Raw genomic sequence first — 20,766 nt, forward strand, 5'->3', positions numbered from 1 at the left:
TTTCGACTTGCTGCTTGCTAATTCCTTCAATCATGGATTTTAAAGCTTCAAACATATTTAATGGATCAGATGTAATAGTTGTAGACAATGATTCACATTCTTTACAAACGAAATCGGTAGCTTCGTGGCTTTCAGATTGAACATCTAAGCCACAACATTCATAATGTAGAAGCTTTGTACATTTCTTGCACACAAATGTGGGTTTATCCTTATCAATGTCCCGACAACAATCGGGAACATTAAGTCCTGAACTCAAAGTAAGATTTTTATTTGCACTACGCAAATGTTTCTTTTCCATTTCAAAACGAAATAACTCTGTGCTTTTCTGTAAATATGAAAGTTCAGTGCTCTTGCACAATTAATCTCAACTTTAAACAATTGTCTTGCCCTTGTACACTACAAAATCGAGCCAACACGTTGAGCTGCCACTTGACACGTTCTAAACTAACTTATGTATGTACGCGTCGTATTATTATACTATTAATATTAACTTAATAATACTCAGCGGTGAACGATGAGACTCGGTGAAGTACACAGACTCCTCTCAGGTACAGGGATAGTGTTAGGCAAAGACAATATTCACAGCACAGAGAAATAAAATCACATTATTGCAGTATATATAAACTGAAAGGTTTTATTCTTTATTCATTGCAATTATAATGCAAATATACTTGAGATGAAAGCGAGGATTTCGCTTTGTCGATGAATTGACTCAACTAAAACGCATAAACTCAATGCGTGGCTATCGGCAAGCCTATGATCACATAGACCTAGCTTGCGCCCCGAACTACCACACCAAGAGATATGCAATGATAACTGAGCCAATATTTGCTCTTTAGCCTTTTATTTCCAAATTAATCTTTAGGCTAGCTTTATTATTTAACGTAGAATGGTTGCAGTATTGTGCATATCATCAATGCATGGCTATCGGCGTACCTATGTTCACATAGGCCTAGCTTGCGCCCCAAACTACCATACCAGGATGTATGCACAACACCAAGGAGTTCTTTTTAAGTTTAAAAGCTTCGACGATCCGTGGCGAAAAAGTGTGATATTTCTTATGCGATATCCTCGCTTTTATACTATTTTCGAGAACACAGATTAAAGTACAGATGAATCATTCACTATCTACAAAAGGATACTATCGACAAAACTGACATCTACACATGTTTAGAAATACAAATTCACATAGTGCACTTTCGCAAACATGAAGATACATTAAACTACTCATAATAGAGCATAAAATACAATAAACAAAAGTTATACATTACTAATAAGGCACAATATTACATAGAATAACAAGGAAGTTACGCTTTCTTTCACAAAATAAATATACTGCTGGACAAAAAAAACCGGACACTTGCATTTTTTGTGATAACGCAATGGGTCGATAAAAGCTCTGATTCTAGGGCTAACTAAATGTTGCAGAAACTGAATTAAGTACGAATGCATAAACAAAGTCCGAGCCTATGAATGGTGCATATGGTACTACATGATCTGCCGAACATTCTGTAATATACCTGCGAGCTGTCATTGCAATTCAGATGTCAAATATTAAGGTGTCCGGTTTTCATTGTCCAGCAGTATATATTAGTGACACATTTTCTACTGATGACGTCACATAAAAATATGGATCATATCACACATATGGCCATTTTGCATCCTTCAATATATACAGGGGAATATCACCATATCTAAAATTCTTACTTAAGATTTTACATAAGTGGGTGTAAAAAACTCCTTGAGAAACATTTAAAAGTGCTGTAGAGGGACCTGGACAAGGCAAACCCAACACATTAAAAAGTAAGAATAAACAAAGCTTCCTCACAGATAGTGGAAGAGACCAGCTCTTCGAAAAAAGAGGAAAACATTTCTTGCAACACTTTTATCTCCCAACTGGGATGATAAACAATTGGGAAGATTAAATAAGTCTGCCTTAGGAAAGCAAATTTGGCACATTCAAGAAGAATATGCTGAAGACTTAAAACTACATTACCCATTGGAGGGTCCAGTCCTTGCAGCAAGCGACAATGGGTGAGACGGATGTGTCCAATCTGCGGTAATGTGTTTCATTTACATGCCCAGTAACTTATAGCAATTAAAATTTCATTTTTGGGAGTTTTACGAATGTTTACTTATTTGTTTTTGCCCAAGAACTTCAATTAAAAGTTGGTACCCTTGACCCTCTGCATCGCCAGAGAAAGTGAAATATTTTGCATGATTAGCTCACGGAAATGTGTTATTGTGAAGTCAAGTACGTCTGTTACCTTACCATGAAGAAGAACAGCCTGAAGGCTTCGTGCAAGTGAATCTAGCACCCAAAATGATATTCCACAACAGCAACTATAATTTTACTTAGTTAGGTTAGGATTGCTAGGTTTGGTATCAATAGTTATTGTTATTTCGCTATTTGAGCATGCATACAAAGGGTTTTAATAATAAAAAGTGGCGAAAGCTCTCCGAAATGGCAGGTTTTTACTTACGCAGGTCATACTTTGTGACCGAATATCTCAATTATTTGTGTTTTCCGCGTAGTGGAACTAATTTTATATTACGTAAAACATCAAAATCTGTAGATTAACCCTAGCAATACCAAGGAAAGGGGGGGGGGGCTCTCAGGGCCACTGATTCATTTCTTGCGTATTACATGTATATCCATCAATGCAAAAATTCATAAAAAATAGTAATTGTTCTTTGCAATATTGAGAATGACATCGCATGATTTTTCCCAAAAATATTCATTAAAAAGTTACTTTATTTCATTGATATTGTTTATAGGCCTCAAAGGCCTACCCCTTGATAATTCTAAGGGAAGATTTCGCAATGATGTTTGAAAAATATTTCAATACATGAGAGGATATATTCAATTGCTAAACTATAGTAACAATTTGAAATAATGAATGTATGGGTAGTAGAAAAAGAAACAAATGATAACTTTGTTAGAATTTTGCACAGTTGAAGCATTGTTCCAAGTATCAACATTGTAATTGAAGAAAAGTAATAAATGTTACAGTGATTTACTATAATTACTTAAAAATCATTATGTAATTTATCTTTCATGTATAATCCATAAGAAAACATGAAAGTAGTGTCTAATTAGTTAACTTGTGTACAAATGACAGAAAACACACATCAGTCCAGTTCAACTGAACTTTCATTCATGGGCCTCTGAGCCCCCTCCCATTGGTAATTCGTGTAGCAAAAAATACCTTGGCACTGCTAGAGTTAATACAAATTTCAACATAATTCTCGAGGAGGTAAGGGTGGGTAAACGGCCCCTAAAACTTCTCGATGTGTGTCATATGCTTTCTTAAGAATCTCTGGATCAATTTGTGTGGTAGCTTCAGTTAGTGCTCTAAGGTAGCATGGAGGGTGGGACGAACAAGTTCTCTCATAAGATTTTCAAAGGAAGAAATCCATAAGATCTCAATTACATTTGAATTATTCAATCACTTATAAACTCAATTAAATAATCAAGCTTGGTGTAATAAAGGAACAATTCCCTTGTTGAAATTGTTAAACAAATTTATGCTCTCATGCTTTGTTTCACAGCACATTCCTGGTATATCATAATGAATCGTAATCTAGGGAAAAGGCAAACAAAATTCTCTTATCGTAATCTAAGGAAAAGGCAAACAAAATTCTCTTGCATTACTGGCACAAGCATGATTTTATGAAAGATACCTGGTAAAATTAAGGATGAGACAAATTAATCGATAGTTCATCCGTATTGGCCTAACCTGATTACACACTGTACATTAAGTTAATGAACCATTCGTATAATATTATATGTCCAGAATGTAAATGCACGGTGGCTGTGGCCAATTCTGGAACTAACATTCAGGAATGAGAAATTGTCTCGAACAGTGGTATTAATAATAAAAAAAATCTGAAAGTTTAAAATATGTCAATATTCTTTTGTGTGTATTATTGCAACTCACATTTGTTGTCCCACAGCTATGTCACCTCCAGTTTTTGAACTGAGACAGGAACTTGACTCTTACCTTGTTGAAGATAAACATTACAGTGCCTTTGCACAGAAGTTCGCATACCTTTCTGATATTTTCCACAAACTGAATGTCCAGACAAGGTGTCAGCCTTCAAAAGGCATTGTAAGAGAATGATTGAAGATAAAAGCATTGGTGATTGATTTCGTACATTGAGCAAGCTGTTAGAAAAAACAGGACTATTAAATGAAGAAATCCATATTGCTCTATGCCTGTTTTTAACATATATTATCCAGATTTTCTTACTATCTGTATTTATCCTTTTTATCTCATGAATATTGGATCGCTGGATGAATTAACATCAACTTATGAACATGAAAAAATTGTATGCCTCCTGTATTAATCGAACACATTATATTTTCATTACTTGTATGTGTACCAACAGTAAATAAACACATGAAGAGACTTTGTGTTGATCTTTAAAGGTCATATGTTCTACAGAGGTTGATTCATTTATATTGAGCCGAATTCGAATGTGCCACCTACCTAGGAAATGCAGTGTTTCCACCACCGGTTGTGTTCGATCTGCAGGCCACAACTATTGACTATTGCCCGACATCGGAGTTTCCATTGCAGGAGACTGCGTTGCAGTTGGATCATGGGTATTGCATCCCACTCCTCGTTACAGGCTTTCCACAGGCCAAAGATGGTGCAGACTCGACGATGGGACAGGAGCCGCTTGAGGAGTCTGAAAGCACAATAGTCCATTGGACTGACATCTGGACTCTTTGACAGGGATGTCAGAGAAGGGAATTACAGAAATTCCAGTTTCCTGTTCCACTTCCACCGATCACCCGCTAGATGACGTTCATACAGCCTCCTGCAATTCCTTTTTCGCTCAGCCACATGACACGGTTTCAGGGCGTGCACACTGCTCTTGTGAATGACCTTGAAGCGTAAATACCTGTGAATGGCACGGTTGATTGTCGCCTGCGATGTGCGGCATTTGCTGGCCATTGCACGCTGTGTGGGGGGATTTTTGGAGGTTGCCATACGCCGAACAACATGCAATAGCGGCAGGGTCCTCTTCAAGGGAGGCCGGTTTCTAGCTGCTCGCGTAGGTGTGGTGAGCCCAGGACTCTGTGTCGCATATTTCCATATAATATGAATCACAGTAGCACGACCTACACGAAAATTATGCACTTTACACATTTCTACGATGCGCGACGCCGTGAACTTACCGTCGGAAAGGGCAACAATGTACCCCTCCCATAATATGTTCAGTTTCGGCAGCATCAGACTCCGCTCGACCACACTGCTCTACTGAGGGAGTAACAAGATACTGTTGCTTGCCTCGGGGCAATCTCACGGCGATGCGTTGCGCATGTACGGTACAGTGGCACATTGAATTCGGCTCAATATAAATGAATCAGCCTCTGTATTATTAGTTCCTCCATTCATATTGGGGGTTAGGCGTAGAGCTGACAACTCTGCACTGTAAAAAGCCATGTCAAGAATCAGCAATATAAGGCCATGGATGTTCCCAAGGTAAAATATTCCGGAGGTAAAATAGTCCCCCGTTCGGATCTCCGGGTGGGGACTACTTTGGGAGGTCCCTGGACAAAGGATAAGATCTACGTTAGGAATAAGAAAAATATTAAATTAGGCACCTGGAATGTTCTGAGCCTTTACCGGCCTGGGGCATTTCAGTGTACAGTTAATGAGATAGTTAAGTATAAATTAGATGTAGTAGCTGTCCAGGAAGTTAGGTGGCCAGGAGAAGGGAATTGTAAAACTAAAAATTATACTTTTTTCTATGGTGGTACTGAAAATCATAATTTTGGAACAGGCTTTTTCATAAATAATAGAATTATCTCGGCTCTTAAAACAATAGAATTTATTAATGATAGGATATCATATGCAGTTTTACAGGGTAGGTGGTGTAAAATTATTTTAATAAACATACATGCACCAACGGAAGATAAAGATGATAATACTAAAGATGATTTTTATACAGAGTTAGAACAGGTCTTTGATAAATTTTCTCAGTATGATATGAAAATTCTGTTAGGTGACTGTAATGCACAGATTGGGAAAGAAGAGATATTTAAACCCACAATTGGTAAAGAAAGTCTTCATGAATTAAGTAATGATAATGGTATAAGATTGATTACTTTTGCAACCTCAAAGAATTTAATTGTGAAAAGTACCACTTTTAAACATAAAGATATCCATAAATATACCTGGTCTTCTCCAGATGGTAAAACTCATAATCAGATAGATCATATTCTCATTGATAAGAGAAGGCATACTAATATAATTGACGTTCGTACACATAGAGGTGCTGACTGTGCCAGTGACCATTATTTAGTAATTGCTAAATTAAGAGAAAGACTCTCAGTGATAAATCATAAGCAACAAAATCTAAAAATTCTAAAATTTGATACAGGAAAGTTTACTGATGAAAGAATTAAGAATTATTACCAAATTAAACTGTCAAATAGATTTGATGTTTTGCAGGATTTAAATGATGATGAAAATATAAATGAAACAGACGTAAATAAGAATTGGGAGCACATACGTAATGCAATAGAATCAGCAGCTAAAGAAAGTATAGGATACCATAAACCGAGAAAAAGTAAGCCATGGTTTGATAATGAATGTCATAATCTAATAGAAATAAGAAATCAGGCTAGACTTAGGTGGTTAAATAACTATGATGATACAAATCTAAACAATTATAATAGAATAAAGCGAGAAGTTAACCGCACGTTTAGAAGTAAAAAAAGAGATTACTTGAAAAGCAAAATTAACGAAATTGAAACAAACAGCAAAAATAAAAATATCAGAGATTTATATAAAGGTGTAAATGAGTTTAGAAAGGGGTGGCAACCTAAAGTAAACTTGATAAAAGATAAAGACGATGATTTTCTAGCTGACCCAAGCGATATTCTAAATAGATGGAAGAACTACTTTAATGACCTTTTAAATGTCCATGTAGGAGATAAATCAGAAGTGAATGAAGTACACACAGCAGAACCTTTAGTCCCAGAACCTAACTTGACTGAAGTTAAAGATGCTATTAAAAGGCTAAAGAATAACAAAGCACCTGGCATTGATTTAATACCAGCTGAGTTAATTAAATATGGTGGAAATTCATTAATTTGTCAAATTCATAAATTAATTTGTTTAATATGGAATAAAGAAGAAATCCCTCAACAGTGGAAAGAATCCATAATTGTTCCTGTGTTTAAAAAAGGTGATAAAATGAACTGCAATAATTACCGTGGAATTTCTCTACTCTCAACAACATATAAAATATTATCTAACATTCTTTTAACAAGACTAACCCCATATGCTAATGAAATTATAGGTGATTATCAATGTGGATTTAAACGCAACAGATCAACTACAGATCAAATTTTTCACATCAGACAGACACTTGAAAAAAAGTGGGAATATAATCAAAATGTCCATCAGCTATTCATTGATTTCAAAAAAGCATATGATTCGGTCAAAAGAGATAAATTATATAATATATTAGTAGAGTTTGGAATACCTAAGAAGCTTGTTAGTATGATAAAAATATGCACCAGTGAAACAGAAAGTAAAATTCGTGTGGGTATTAATATGTCTGACAAATTTACAATTCATGATGGGTTAAAACAAGGAGATGCATTATCTCCATTGCTCTTTAATTTTGCCTTAGAATATGCTGTTAGGAAGGTAAACGAAACTAAAGAAGGACTAAAATTAAATGGTGTGACTCAGTTGTTAGCATATGCAGATGATGTAGACTTACTGGGGGATGATGTGAATACAATTAAGAATAATGCTAAAATATTTTTCAAAACTGCTAAAGAGATAGGTTTGGAAGTTAACAAAGAGAAAACTAAATATATGCTTACAGGCCGAAACCAAGTGTTAGGTAATAATCAAAATCTAATTATTGATAACAACTCGTTTGAAACAGTTTCCAAATTCAAATACTTAGGAGTAATATTAACAAATGAAAATTATATTAAAGAGGAAATAAAAAGTAGGCTTAATTCAGGAAATGCATGTTACTTCTCTCTTCATAAACTTTTGTCTTCTCGTTTAATATCTAAGAATCTAAAAGTTAAAATATACAAAACCGTAATTTTGACTGTAGTATTATATGGGTGTGAAACTTGGTCTCTTACATTGAAAGAGGAACATAAATTGAGAGTATTTGAAAATAGGATCCTTAGGAAAATATTTGGACCTAAAAGGGATGAGGAGACAGGTGAGTGGAGAAGGTTACATAATTTAGAACTACATAATTTGTATTCATGTCCAGACATTATTAGAATAATTAAATCAAGAAGACTTAGGTGGGCAGGCCATGTGGCACGAATGGGAGAGGAAAGAGGAGTTTTCAGGATTCTTGTTGGGAAACCTGATGGTAAGAGACCAGTAGGAAGGCCAAGACGAAGATGGAGGGACAACGTCGAGATGGACCTAAGGGAAATCGGTAGGGATGGAAAAGAGTATATAGATCTTGCTCAAGATAGGGACAGATGGAAGACCTGTGTTGCTGCAGCCATGAACCTTCGGGTTTAAGAAGGCTAGAGAGTTAGTTAGTTAGTTAGTTACTCTGTATTATTATTTCGGGGAGGCAAGCCACGACAGCAATAAGTTTGAAAACCACTGGTCTGGAATATGTAAGACACTTTGCATTTACAATACATGTAGTATGCCATATTAGATTAGACCAGTGGTCTTCCATGTTTTCCCTATAGCTGACCATTTTCACATTCTATGAGAGACTGATGGGCCACACTGTTCCGTTTACATTCACGGAAGCAATGGCAGTGTTACAAATAATTACATGGCTTCTGTTGTTCAATGTATAGTCAGTCACTTGCTGCACACTTTCCTTTGGAAATAATCCATCAGCTGGGGTAACTATTGCAAAGAACACTGTCAAATTCGGAATTGAGTAAGTGCAACACTGAAACAATATGTTATTTTGAAAAGAAAAAAAAAAAGACATGCATTATTCAGATTGTGAATCCATAACACTGACTCACTTACACCTTCTACTGTATACGGTAACATTTACAAATCATGTACGATACTTTCACTGGCAAACGATATTTTATCTTGAGTTTCCCTTCCAGATGTGCTTCATTTTAAGACTTTTTTACTAGGGATGGGCCGATAAGAAATTTTGACCGATACCAATAAAGTTCCGGTATAAAATTTACCGATAGCGATAACCGATCCAATATGAAATTCCAAAAGGTCCTGAATGGTTCATTAACCTCCTTAAGAAATGTATTTTCAGGGGAATGCAATGCAAAAAATGATGTACATTTAGACATTTACTATTTTTAAAAACTAGAGATTATCCATAAAAAGTATAACAAAATGGCAGAATTTTGTGCTAAATTATAAGATATTTATAGATATATGAGATTGGTAAAATAATCGGTAATTTTACTGATATGCCTATATTGGGCGATACTGATAGATAGAGGCGTGCAAATTTCGTTTTTGACGAAAACACGACATATACCAACGCGACACTTTCTGAAGTCTGAAGTATCCTGTGAGTTATGCAATTCACGTAAAATTGATTAATTCCGCCATATTTGAGAAGCAAAAATTGACCCCTTTACACAGGAATAAACTTAATACTCTGGTAACTCCATAAATGTGCTATTAGAAGGGATAAGTTTATTTTGTGTAATAAGTGGAGTTTTAAATCAAATTTAGAATAATATTCACAATTTTAAAACCAAAATGTAATTTTATGTAGCACTTTTGATGTGATTATTCACCGCTATAACACCGAAATTTTATTTTATTTACCACTTTTGAACCCGAAATCAACTCTTGTTTTTGTACCGAAATTTTGCTTTTTTATTTACCAAAAATATGTGCCTCTACTGATAGAGTACTGGTTAATCTGTCCCATCCCTATATTTTACTTTCTGCTGCGTAGAGAGAAAAAAAATCTGGCACACATTATTTAGACCACCTCCAGGAAAGGCAACATATGACAGGAAAGGCAACATATGACTCTCCAAGAACTTGACTGCAAATCAGATGATTTGGCCTTAACATTTTTCATAATTGATTTTCACTTGCAATGCCATCATCAACCAAGAGTTTCTGGACATATAGAAGAACTTCAAAGAACATTTACATTAGTATCGGCAAGTTTTGTATCGATATTTTACAGAACAGGCAAAATTTCAGATCAGGTCCATCCCTAAAGCAGTTAAATTAACAGCCATAACAACAGGCTAAGATAAAGATATGACATCATAAAAATCTTAACTCTATTCATTAGCATCATTGCAATTGTTCTAAAGAGGTTTAAAAATTCTTCATTTCAACATACCTGTTATTAGATATCCTGTTTTTTTTGTCATGCATGATATTTTGGGAAGTGTCCTGAAGAGTTCTTGCACTGTTCTAGCATTCATATGAGCAAGATAAAAACTTTCACATTATCAAGGTTCCTAAAAATACAATTCTTTTCCTTTCAGTGAAGCACAACATTTAAACAAACGCTTCTCAAACACAAAACATATTTATTTTGCTCTTGTACAAATCTACATATGGAGACTCTTAGCAATATTTATGTGTTACAGCTTTGCACAAAGCATGAGTATGTATAAAAAAATATTCCAAAAATATTCTCATCAATCTGAAATCATGTGTTACTATTTTACAGGGACATCACTAAATTTCACTCAACATTTTAGCAATGAGGTAAGCATTTTCTTAAAACTGCTTGCATAAAATGAACTTTCTTATAACTTGTAACAATCATTAACAGTTTAGCTGCATAATTACTACACGCTAAGAGTGAAAATAAGGATTCCAACACTACTCTCAATAAGGCAAATACCTGAAGTTTGGAAGGTTGGATATGGCCACAACTTGATATAACTAAAACTTTATTTTTTGTATATGCAAAATAAGTTCCTGATTTTTTATACATTCATTTCTTTCACCTTCATCAAGGTATGTATATAACATAAAACAGAAAAAACTCATGTCATTATTACAATGCTTTATATAATGAAAACAACAGTGAAGAATTAAATGAGCAGGTTTGCAAGAATTTGATTAAACATGGCACTATGTAGATGAATGAAAGCAAGGAAAATAACAATATTTGTAAATTCCAGCATAGTTTACCACCATATTTCTGAAATAGCCTTCTTCTGAGTATATGTAGTAGATAGGTAAGGTTGGAAAACTGGATAACACAATTTCCTTTGTTTTGCTTAAAAGTAATGCATTCGTAAGTATCTATGTGAAATATAATGGTTATTATCTGACCATTTTCTGATTCTACAATATACTTTATTCAGACAGGAAATACATTTATGTGAAAATTATGAACTCATTGGCAGAGTTTGAAGAGAGAATACCCTTTTTGATTCTCTTCCTCTCTTCAAAATTGATTTTAAACTGGATCATTTCAATGATATCAGGCTATGGGTATTTTAAACTATTTGTAGGAACATAACGACAACAGTGTACAGCATCGATGACAGTGACTCATGCATTACTTATGATAGTAAATGCACTTATCAAATTTAAACTTCTAAAAATATTACTTAAAAAATCTGAAAACTACTTGTAGATATTGATCATTTGGAACCTACCTTGACATTTACCTATAGTGGTGAATGTGAAAGAAAACACACGATTTGCATTGCACTGGTAATTAATTGAAAATAATTCTTGTAGTAGCCTCTTCAAGTATTTTAGTTCCATTGTTTCAGAGAAAAAGTCTCCAAAATTCCACCAATATGCAGTTCATAAAAGTGAAAAATATGCATATCTCTATTATGCTGCAAAGAACCTAAATTTAAAATTCATCTAGGGAATAAACAAGCACACTGTGTGAACATTCCTTGATATGCAATTAAAATAGAACTTGCAATAAAATATTATCTGTTTGTTACATTATCCAATATAATTATCTTATGTTTAGTATTGGAAATTTTTCATAAGTAGTAGTAGTTTCTGAAAAATTCAAATTTAATGAACCCTACAAAAAACACTAGAACTTTCCAGGCTAAAATATAGTGTGGGTTCATTGGATAACATGTAAAATTTATATAAAGAAATGTTTAAGTATGGATGAAAAGAGGCTGTGAACTATGTAATGGATGGAAAACTCGAGAGGGAATGTAAATTCAATTATAATATAAGTTTGAAGTTTTAAGACAGTTGTACCCTCCTCCTTCTCTACTTCATATAGCATAACCTCAATGGAGAAAACTGACGACATTCTCTTTGGCACTAGTTTCTACAGCATGAATGAACCTACGGTGGAATCGCCCAAGCCTTCTGAATAGTATGCTTTCACTTTAGTTTTCCAAACTACATATTTTATGAACAATATAGAAAAAACAGAACAAGAGTACATGTTGCTGGGAAGAGACAACTAGCAAATGAGCTTTGCAACTAACTGCAGGTGATATGGAACCACAGCACCACCTGGTGATCAAGCTTGCACTCACTGGTGCAAGAATATGCCCCAAACAAGTCAAAGGTCATTAACATCTTTCCACTAGCAGTGGATACCATTGTTTGTTCTCTCAGACATCAAAATAAGAAAGAGATTTCAAATATAGTCAGGAAAAACATATTGCATGTTAGCTCAATATTATAACTTTAAAAAAAAACAAAAAAACAAACAAACAAAAAAAAAACAAGAAATATACACACTGTTGAGACAAGCATTTCCTTCAGTTTACCAACATTTCATTTCTAAATCGGATTGCCTACAAATTTCACACACCCATGTTTGCTGTAAACAGTGAGTTTACTTCAACTAATGTTATTTTACATAACAGAAAAGGAAATTTTATTGCAGAATTCTGCACAGAAAGGAAATAAAGGCCACAGAACGGATAAAATATTTTAACTGATTTTAATATTAAAAATTAGTAGCTAACAAAAGTGTAACTTGGTTGTTAGTTTAATGTGAACATGGCTCTTCTATATTCGCAGGAAGCTGCAATATAACCAATTAATGACGCAAATCTGGAGAATGAAAATGATATGAAAATTACATCTTAATTCCAAGAACATGGCAGCAAAACAAGAGCATTTTTTAAAAAATATATTAATATAATTCGTTCAATATTTGCATGCTAAAAAATTGTATTAATAAGTATTTATGAACATGACTAAAAGAAAATACGCCTTTATCAAGAAAAAATGCATATAAAAGATACAGGTTACAAAAATGGTCTCAACAGCTTAGACATATACACTTAACTAAATCAAGTTTATAACATGTGAAGCACACAGGTGAAAATATGTATACATATATAAGAAAAATAATATTTTGGGATATCTTCTCAAACTACAGCAACTTTTTGGTCTTGCTATTCAGTGGCTAAAACTGTTACAGAGGCGACGTTTTTCAATTATAATGTAATTGAATGTTGTTACCATTTCACTATGCAATTTTTCACAACCAACAGTAGCTGTACACATGTTAACACTGTATAACTTAACTATTATGTCTGCATGAGGATTTAACAATAATAACTTTTTATGGGGTAACATATGCAATGACTCACACATTTTCTATAGTCCTTTACCTTGCTTAAGTGTACAATAACAACAGTGTATGCGGTAAAAGGCCTCAAAATTTCACACTAAAGAAAATCCTTGCGTGCACTGAATAGCCTGCAATAATTTATACCGTAGCCTCTCCTTCGTCCTATACCTTGGTAAGTCCAGTAGGTTGAAACACGTATGTGCAACAGGCAAATACTTCTCATCGCTGGTTGGTTGGATGTAGATCTGAAAAGTAAGAAGTCATGTTAATTTTACTTTGAATGTTTGGACTTAGATGAGGAATAATTCCTAACAAACTTAATTATCAGATGGTAAATTTTCTCTGTAGACATACAGCTAGGAGGAGTTGTTATTTTCTTTTTCTCAAGATTTCACAATGGTTAATGTATGTAACTAGCGACTCACAATATGTACAGGTCATTTTGGTTGGTTAATTATTGTACAAGCTCTAAGAATTAGTAAACAAAACTAAACTTTGGTTTCAACAAACTCAATTTGTACTTTCACATATTGAAACACTTGAATATTATAGTACGTAACAAGTAAAGAAAGAAAGAAAGAAAAAGAAAAATAGTTTATCTTCACTCCCAATAATTTACAATGGTGGTCAAAAGGGACAGTTGTAAAAACACTACATAACATAGTAAGATTTCACAAGATTAATATCACAATACAGCCCTACAAATACCCACCTTTATCGCCTTCATGCCCAAAATTGGAATTCTATCACTGCCGGTGAGGTACAGAAGGAACATTTTCTTTTGTTCCAATGTTAATTCATGGAAAACCTCCCAAAACATTCTTATAGTGGGATCGTTTTCAGTGTACCCATTTTTATATTCTGAATTCCTCTCCAATTCTTCCCAGTCATAGTTTTCGTTACCTGAAATGTAAAATGTCATTTACAAATGAGCAAATTTATGCAAGAAGAATGTACAGTAATTTTTTTTTTCTAGGTGACCCCTGCAGCACTTCGGTACAAATTTGGTGATTTATATGCAAATACTAAGAAAGTTATTTAACGATTCATGTGTTTATTCATTCCTGTCAAAAACCTTTTCCCAGAAGAGAATGAAATAACAGAAGATTGTTTGCAATACATTAAAGCTATCTTGAACTTTATGAAGTTTTATCTCCAGCTACTTTTATGAGCTTTTGAAATTACATAATTTGAACATTAATTTTAAGACCACTTTATGCACAGATAGGCTAATCGAGATTGGACTTGCAGATTAAAGTGGAAACTGAACTAATCTGTGCCTCCTCCAGGAATGAGGTTAGATAATTACAAATAAGAAGCACCAGGTTATGGACACTGTTAACTGAAGCTATTCTCATATGTCGCTATTTTCTATTTTCGTAATACAAGTTCTGTTACTGCTACAATAAGGATGAATGATGAACTGACGAAATAGATGATGGGTCAAATTGAAACACAATGACATAACCAGATTCGAACCTTGAACCCCAGACTTTGTTGTACAGTACATTAATCATTCTTCCACAGACGATGTCATCATTATTCTCCAAACACTACTGTAGATAACTTCTTTCTGATTAATTTGTGTGCACAAATCTATTATGAAAACAAGATTTGAAAACCTGTAAGGGGGGGACTTTAATGTAAAATGTTATCGGCACAGTTATCAGCTCAGCACTATTTACCGTATCTTCTTCCACATATCTATTACAGATATAATGTAAAATAAAAGGTTCTCCTGATAGGTTACAAACATATGCACCTCGACTTTCTTAACTACTTGATTGAAATGCAGCAAGATCTTTGGAAACAAGAAAGTGTTCTGAATGAAGTACCAACTGTATTAAAATCTTTCCATTCCTGTTCCTGCAGCATATTTAACTTATTTTTTAAAAAATACCTAAATAAAAAAAAGAATCATACTTCCAAACTGTAACAGGAACGTGAAACTTTCTTGCTGCTAAACTTATTATGACAAAATAAATATGGTTGGAAATATAATGACTAAACGAAATAAAATTTTGAAAAGTTACTTACCAACAACCACAGCCATAAGTTCATGAGAGTGGAAAAGCTCCAGAACGCGACCTCCACAAACTTTATGGAAACCTTGATGGAACGCCTGGAAGTGGATTTCAACAGACTTATTCAGTATAAAGTCCACATATAAATCCACAAATTCTTTTCTGGAAAACCAAAGAAGGGCATTAGAATTGTTATTCTCAGCTTTACTGCTACATCAATTTTAAATATGAAATCCATGGATATAAAATCAGGGTTCCACTGTAATAACAATAATAATAAATAAATGAAACCCTTACAGCTAGAGTTCTTTATATACATTTTGGAAATCTGTGCGTTTACTCACTAAATATATTCTTTTACAATAAAAAAAAAAGTATAAAAAACTTACGTGAGTGAGTATAATGGTTGCAGACGATGTTTCGCGAAGAGACGCTCTGCTTCTTCAGGTCTCTTTTCAGTACATAAAGTACTTCGTCATATATGTAAAAAATCCAGGATTAGGTAAAAGAGGGTGTTTGGATATGGAATTTAAAATTACATGAAGATAAAAATGCCATGAGGCTAAGAGATAATTCTAAATTCTTAAATTCCATATCCAAACACCCTCTTTTACCTAATCCTGGATTTTTTACATATATGACGAAGTACTTTATGTACTGAAAAGAGACCTGAAGAAGCGGAGCGTAGCTTCGCGAAACGTCGTCTGCAACCATTATACTCACTCACGTAAGTTTTTTATAATTTTTTTTTACTGTAAAAGAATAGAGTTCTTTACTTCAGCAACTATAACAACTAAAAGCAAAAACACTGTTTAAGGACATACAATGTACAATATGAAATTTGAAAATAGCGTGTGTTTCTTTGAATTTATGAACAATTTAAAACAAAAGTTTATAATTTTAGAATTAACCAATTTTCTCATGATGTTCTACAAGTGCTTGGTTCTAATCAAATTTTTAGATTATTTACGAATGTAATTACAGTGATATCATAAAGTTCAGTCGTTTTTAAAGAAGTATATTTTTCGTCACACACTTAACTTGGCATAACTAACAGAATACCTGGCCTCTTGAAGAAGTCCAGAGTCCTCGATGTCACAGTGGTAACATCATTATCTTGTAATCAAGGGTTTCTGGGATCGAACATGGTGCATAGTGGTTCGGATCCCACTTTAAACTGTAGGACCAGTCCCGATTAGCCTATGTGTGCATAAAATGGACTTGTCAAAACTCTTGAAAAGGTTTGTTTCAAAATCCTAAGGTTAAGCGTTAATTTCCCATTTTGCACTTAATTTTGGATAATTTCATGGGAAAATATGGTACACAAATACAAAACAAATGACATACTTGTTAGCTTGTGTAACAGGAATCTTGCTACCTTCTGGTTTTAACTGACGAACTTTCACCTCACCCCACACCTCTTGCGTGATTTCAAAATTGACATTGAACACATCTTGAAGGTCATCTTCCTCATAATCCAAGATAGCTTGTAAACTCCTAAAAAACAAATGTTTCTTAATTGGTTAATTATATATTGGATATAATTAAAAAATCAAAAATAGAGATGCACATTACCTGTACTTAAGCACAAGACATTAATGCATATAATATCACAATAAACAAACCACAAAGTCGTATGTTTAGAATAGAAATAGCTTCTTATTCATGTTTCCTTTCCAATCTCCATTTCTTTTCCTTCCTAGGATCCAAAGAATACCACAGACAGTTGAAAGGATAAAATGATAGCATATAATTCCTGGTTTGGCAGGATAAATTTCCAAAATTTGAAAGTTAAATTGTTTATGACGTGAGTGATATTTTAACAGATTAGTCATATTCATAGTTAAGACTAAAACTGGCCAACTTCGGTGGTGGAGTGGTTAGCACAGCATACTACGATGTGAGGAGTCCAGCATTCGAATTCCAATCTGGGTATTCTTGGTGAGTATCTCTTCATCAATTTCATCCTATCATCTCTCATCCTTATTATTGTAATTAGCCAAAAGTGGCAGAAAAGCGATGCTAAATAACAAAAATCACATCAGACTACAATTAACAAAATTCTCTCTAGCTGCAATGGCTAAACTTTTATTCATATTTGTCTATCTCCAAGGCTATGAATACATTTCAATGTGTTCATGACTTGAAAAAAGACAACACAAGCCACGTTTATTAATACTAGTGCAGTACTTCTTCCAATCATTAGAAGTTCAAATATTTGATATGAAAACATATTAAAGGATAAGATTAGTTTTACTAATAAGAGAAAAGAATTATGTGTACCAGGGATAAGCACATTTTCTGCATCTTGAAATATCAAAATATCACTTACCTTGCAGTTGTAGGACTCAACCCTTTTAAATCCTGAAGAGTCACTGGTTCATGAAGCAGTTTTTTGTATAAAGCAAGAGGAAAAGGCAATTCTATAATGGTAAAATTATAAATTGCCAACCCACACAAAAGACCTGTAAAATAAATTTATATTCACTATAACATCACTACAGCAACTTAATAACAAGTACATCAAACTTCGCAAGCTTTTTTGTAAGCACCAATAATATGATTCTTAACAGTTTCCACAAGTCAATAGTTCTCACTTTAAAATTTACACAACAAAAATGATAAAGCAACATCAATTTTGTTAATATTTCACGTTAACATTACCAACCAAATAATAATTTAACCAAAAACTTTGATATTGTTATCTCTGTAGATACTCACACCTTATGGTACTAATTTTGCAATTTAGAGTCAAAATTTGACTTGAAGAAAATATATTATGTGACATGCTTGTATGATGCACTCTGGGAGATGAGAACTCCAAAACTGAGTGTCAATGCCTTGGGGATGGGTATACTAAATTGGTACTGTCAAATTACAAGACTACTCAATTTAATGAACACTGAAATCACATCAAACTCCCACGAATTACTTCGATATCACCCATCACATCGGTAACGTTGATTGCCGTGACAATTGGACCACACCGATTAAATCTAATCAGGCAAATAGAACCTTGAAATATCCTAGAAGATTATGTACACCAATCTAAAGCCCACCAAGTACAAAAGCTTCAGCAGAAATGAAGTTATGCTTTGTTGTAAAGAAATTCCCACTGTCACCTGTGCACCCTGTATATTGAAATGAACCTATCTCCATTGACTTATCACCGCACCCATAAAAAATAACCTTAATTCAAATTCTTTCCCAGATAAAGAATTTTATCCTCAATCAACATTTATTCCTGATGCTCACTCCCAAACCCCATTCAGTTGAACTATAATAGCGGACTTGAACGAATCTTGGCATAAGCATAAACAGTCTAAAGATAACAGTAGACTGATGGATGAAATGATCAGAATATAAGTTATGGTAATTTTAATTTACAACTTCTTGAAAGTTATCAATGATGCACGAGTGACCAGTGAGAAGTGAACCGCCCCACCTGTAAGAGAACACTGACGTTAGTACACACAGGGTTACGTTACATGAATTGAGAAACCTGTTACTTAATAATATCAACACTAGAAAATTGATTTATATGCTTTTATTAACTTGAATAACTGCAGAGATAAAATCTGCTAAATTTTACTATGAACTACGACGATCAAAACATATTATTTTGTGCAAACAACATTTTGCATCTAACCATCATTCTGGACAATACTGTAGTCGTACATCAAATGTCAGCTGATTTGGCTGTTATCCTTTACATTACAACCGATCATACTAAGCTTGTTGACACTGTAGATTATTACGTGTGATATTCTTGAGAATTTTCAGTTTAGATTGTTTTAACCTTGCTGGACAAATACAATTTTATACCATTTCAAATATGTATATTCTAACAATATAACTTGTCAGTCGAAGTTTTTAGCCACACCAATTTTCAACAGCTGAAGGACATGAACATACGTCACAAAATCCCTCTTTCATTATATGACAAGTCGTGACAAAATAACACAGACAAGTAATAAGTATACTGAGCACGAGAAATTGAAGATTATTTACAATAATTATGATTTACATAACATTCTTGGGCAGCAAAATTTGATCGTCAAGATGGCTACCCGATGTATGCGCTTCCCGCCCAAATTAACCAAGTATTATGTTCCTGTATTATGGCCACAATATTCCGCACACGAGAGCTGGCTTAAATACGTATGAAGCAGATAACTTCCATGAATCCAAAGTTAGATTTGAGTTTAACCGTTAGCACTTAAGTAGATAAAGTTTCGTACTTGCAATAATTCCGGGTCCCTCAATCTATGAACACTGAGCGAGAAATAAAATTCAAATATTGGTCCAAACCTTCACTTGTGCACCAATATTTCTCATGACGAAGGTAATCCTATCCTTCGTGAATCATAGGCACCATATAGCACGGATGGATAACCTATGGATGATCGGATATTCGTTGATATCACGAGCATGTTTCGAAGCCAACTTCCGTGTCTTCCATTATTTTTGAGCCGAACTGCCAATTCGCTTTTCCGCGACCCGTTCATCACTTTAGGATTCCATTCCGCGATTCCCTGAAACAAGTCCAATCCTCATCATGGATCTCCTATAACTTCCCTCGTTATGTCCATATATGATCAATAACCCATTGTTTGATCTTTGTTTGCATTTTCTTTCTAGATTCTGTTCGGGAATCAAGATTGGCTACTGTCACTGAACAGTTCAAATGAACAGCTTCTCTTACCGTGCAGCACACTGTTGCCATTAGATATACAGATTTTGTTTTGTGAGGCCTCAAGATTATTAACATGTGCGAAGCAACCGTTGTGACAAATTATCAATAATCATTATCAATCATAGAGGCAAAGAAAATGAATACATATACGACTCACATAACGATACCTAGGGGCATGCATATTTTGTTTTTGACAAAAAAATGAAATTTGAAAAAAAAAAAAAAAAAAAAAAACACATTGCAGTGTTAATTTTTCATGTTTTTGAAAGGTGTGAGATGCATTTTGTGACCATGTTTTGTCACGAAATAATGCGAAATGAACTGCAAAAAGCGAAATTAACTCTTAAACACAAAATTCAGGGTTTATTCACAGACGCGACACCTTCTGAGGTCTGAATTATCCTGATAGTTATGCAATTCCCGGAAAATTTATTACTTCTGCTGTTAATATTGGAGAAGCAAAAATGGACTCCTTTACACAGAAATAAACTTAATACTCTGAAACTACATAAATATGCTATTAGAAAATCA

At 34.0% G+C, this 20,766-nt stretch overlaps 1 protein-coding gene across 5 annotated transcripts in view; it reads right to left on the bottom strand.

Annotated features, from left to right (window-relative positions):
- Window positions 1-10,527: 10,527 nt before the first annotated feature.
- Window positions 10,528-20,766, bottom strand: part of Herc4 (HECT and RLD domain containing E3 ubiquitin ligase 4) — a 51,224-nt gene continuing 40,985 nt past the window's right edge. For all 5 annotated transcript variants that reach the window (XM_083131260.1, XM_083131262.1, XM_083131261.1 and 2 more), the window contains exons 19-23: window positions 17,872-18,004; window positions 16,887-17,036; window positions 15,553-15,701; window positions 14,228-14,418; window positions 10,528-13,760 (exon numbers count right to left, since the gene is read on the bottom strand). In XM_083131260.1, the coding sequence (XP_082987386.1) occupies window positions 13,608-13,760; window positions 14,228-14,418; window positions 15,553-15,701; window positions 16,887-17,036; window positions 17,872-18,004 (776 nt within the window). In that variant the 3' untranslated portion in view covers window positions 10,528-13,607. The remainder of the gene's footprint in view (window positions 13,761-14,227; window positions 14,419-15,552; window positions 15,702-16,886; window positions 17,037-17,871; window positions 18,005-20,766) is intronic.

This window comes from Lepisma saccharinum, chromosome 11 (assembly GCF_977018435.1).
Source record: "Lepisma saccharinum chromosome 11, izLepSacc3.1, whole genome shotgun sequence".
Lineage (NCBI taxonomy): Eukaryota > Metazoa > Arthropoda > Insecta > Zygentoma > Lepismatidae > Lepisma > Lepisma saccharinum.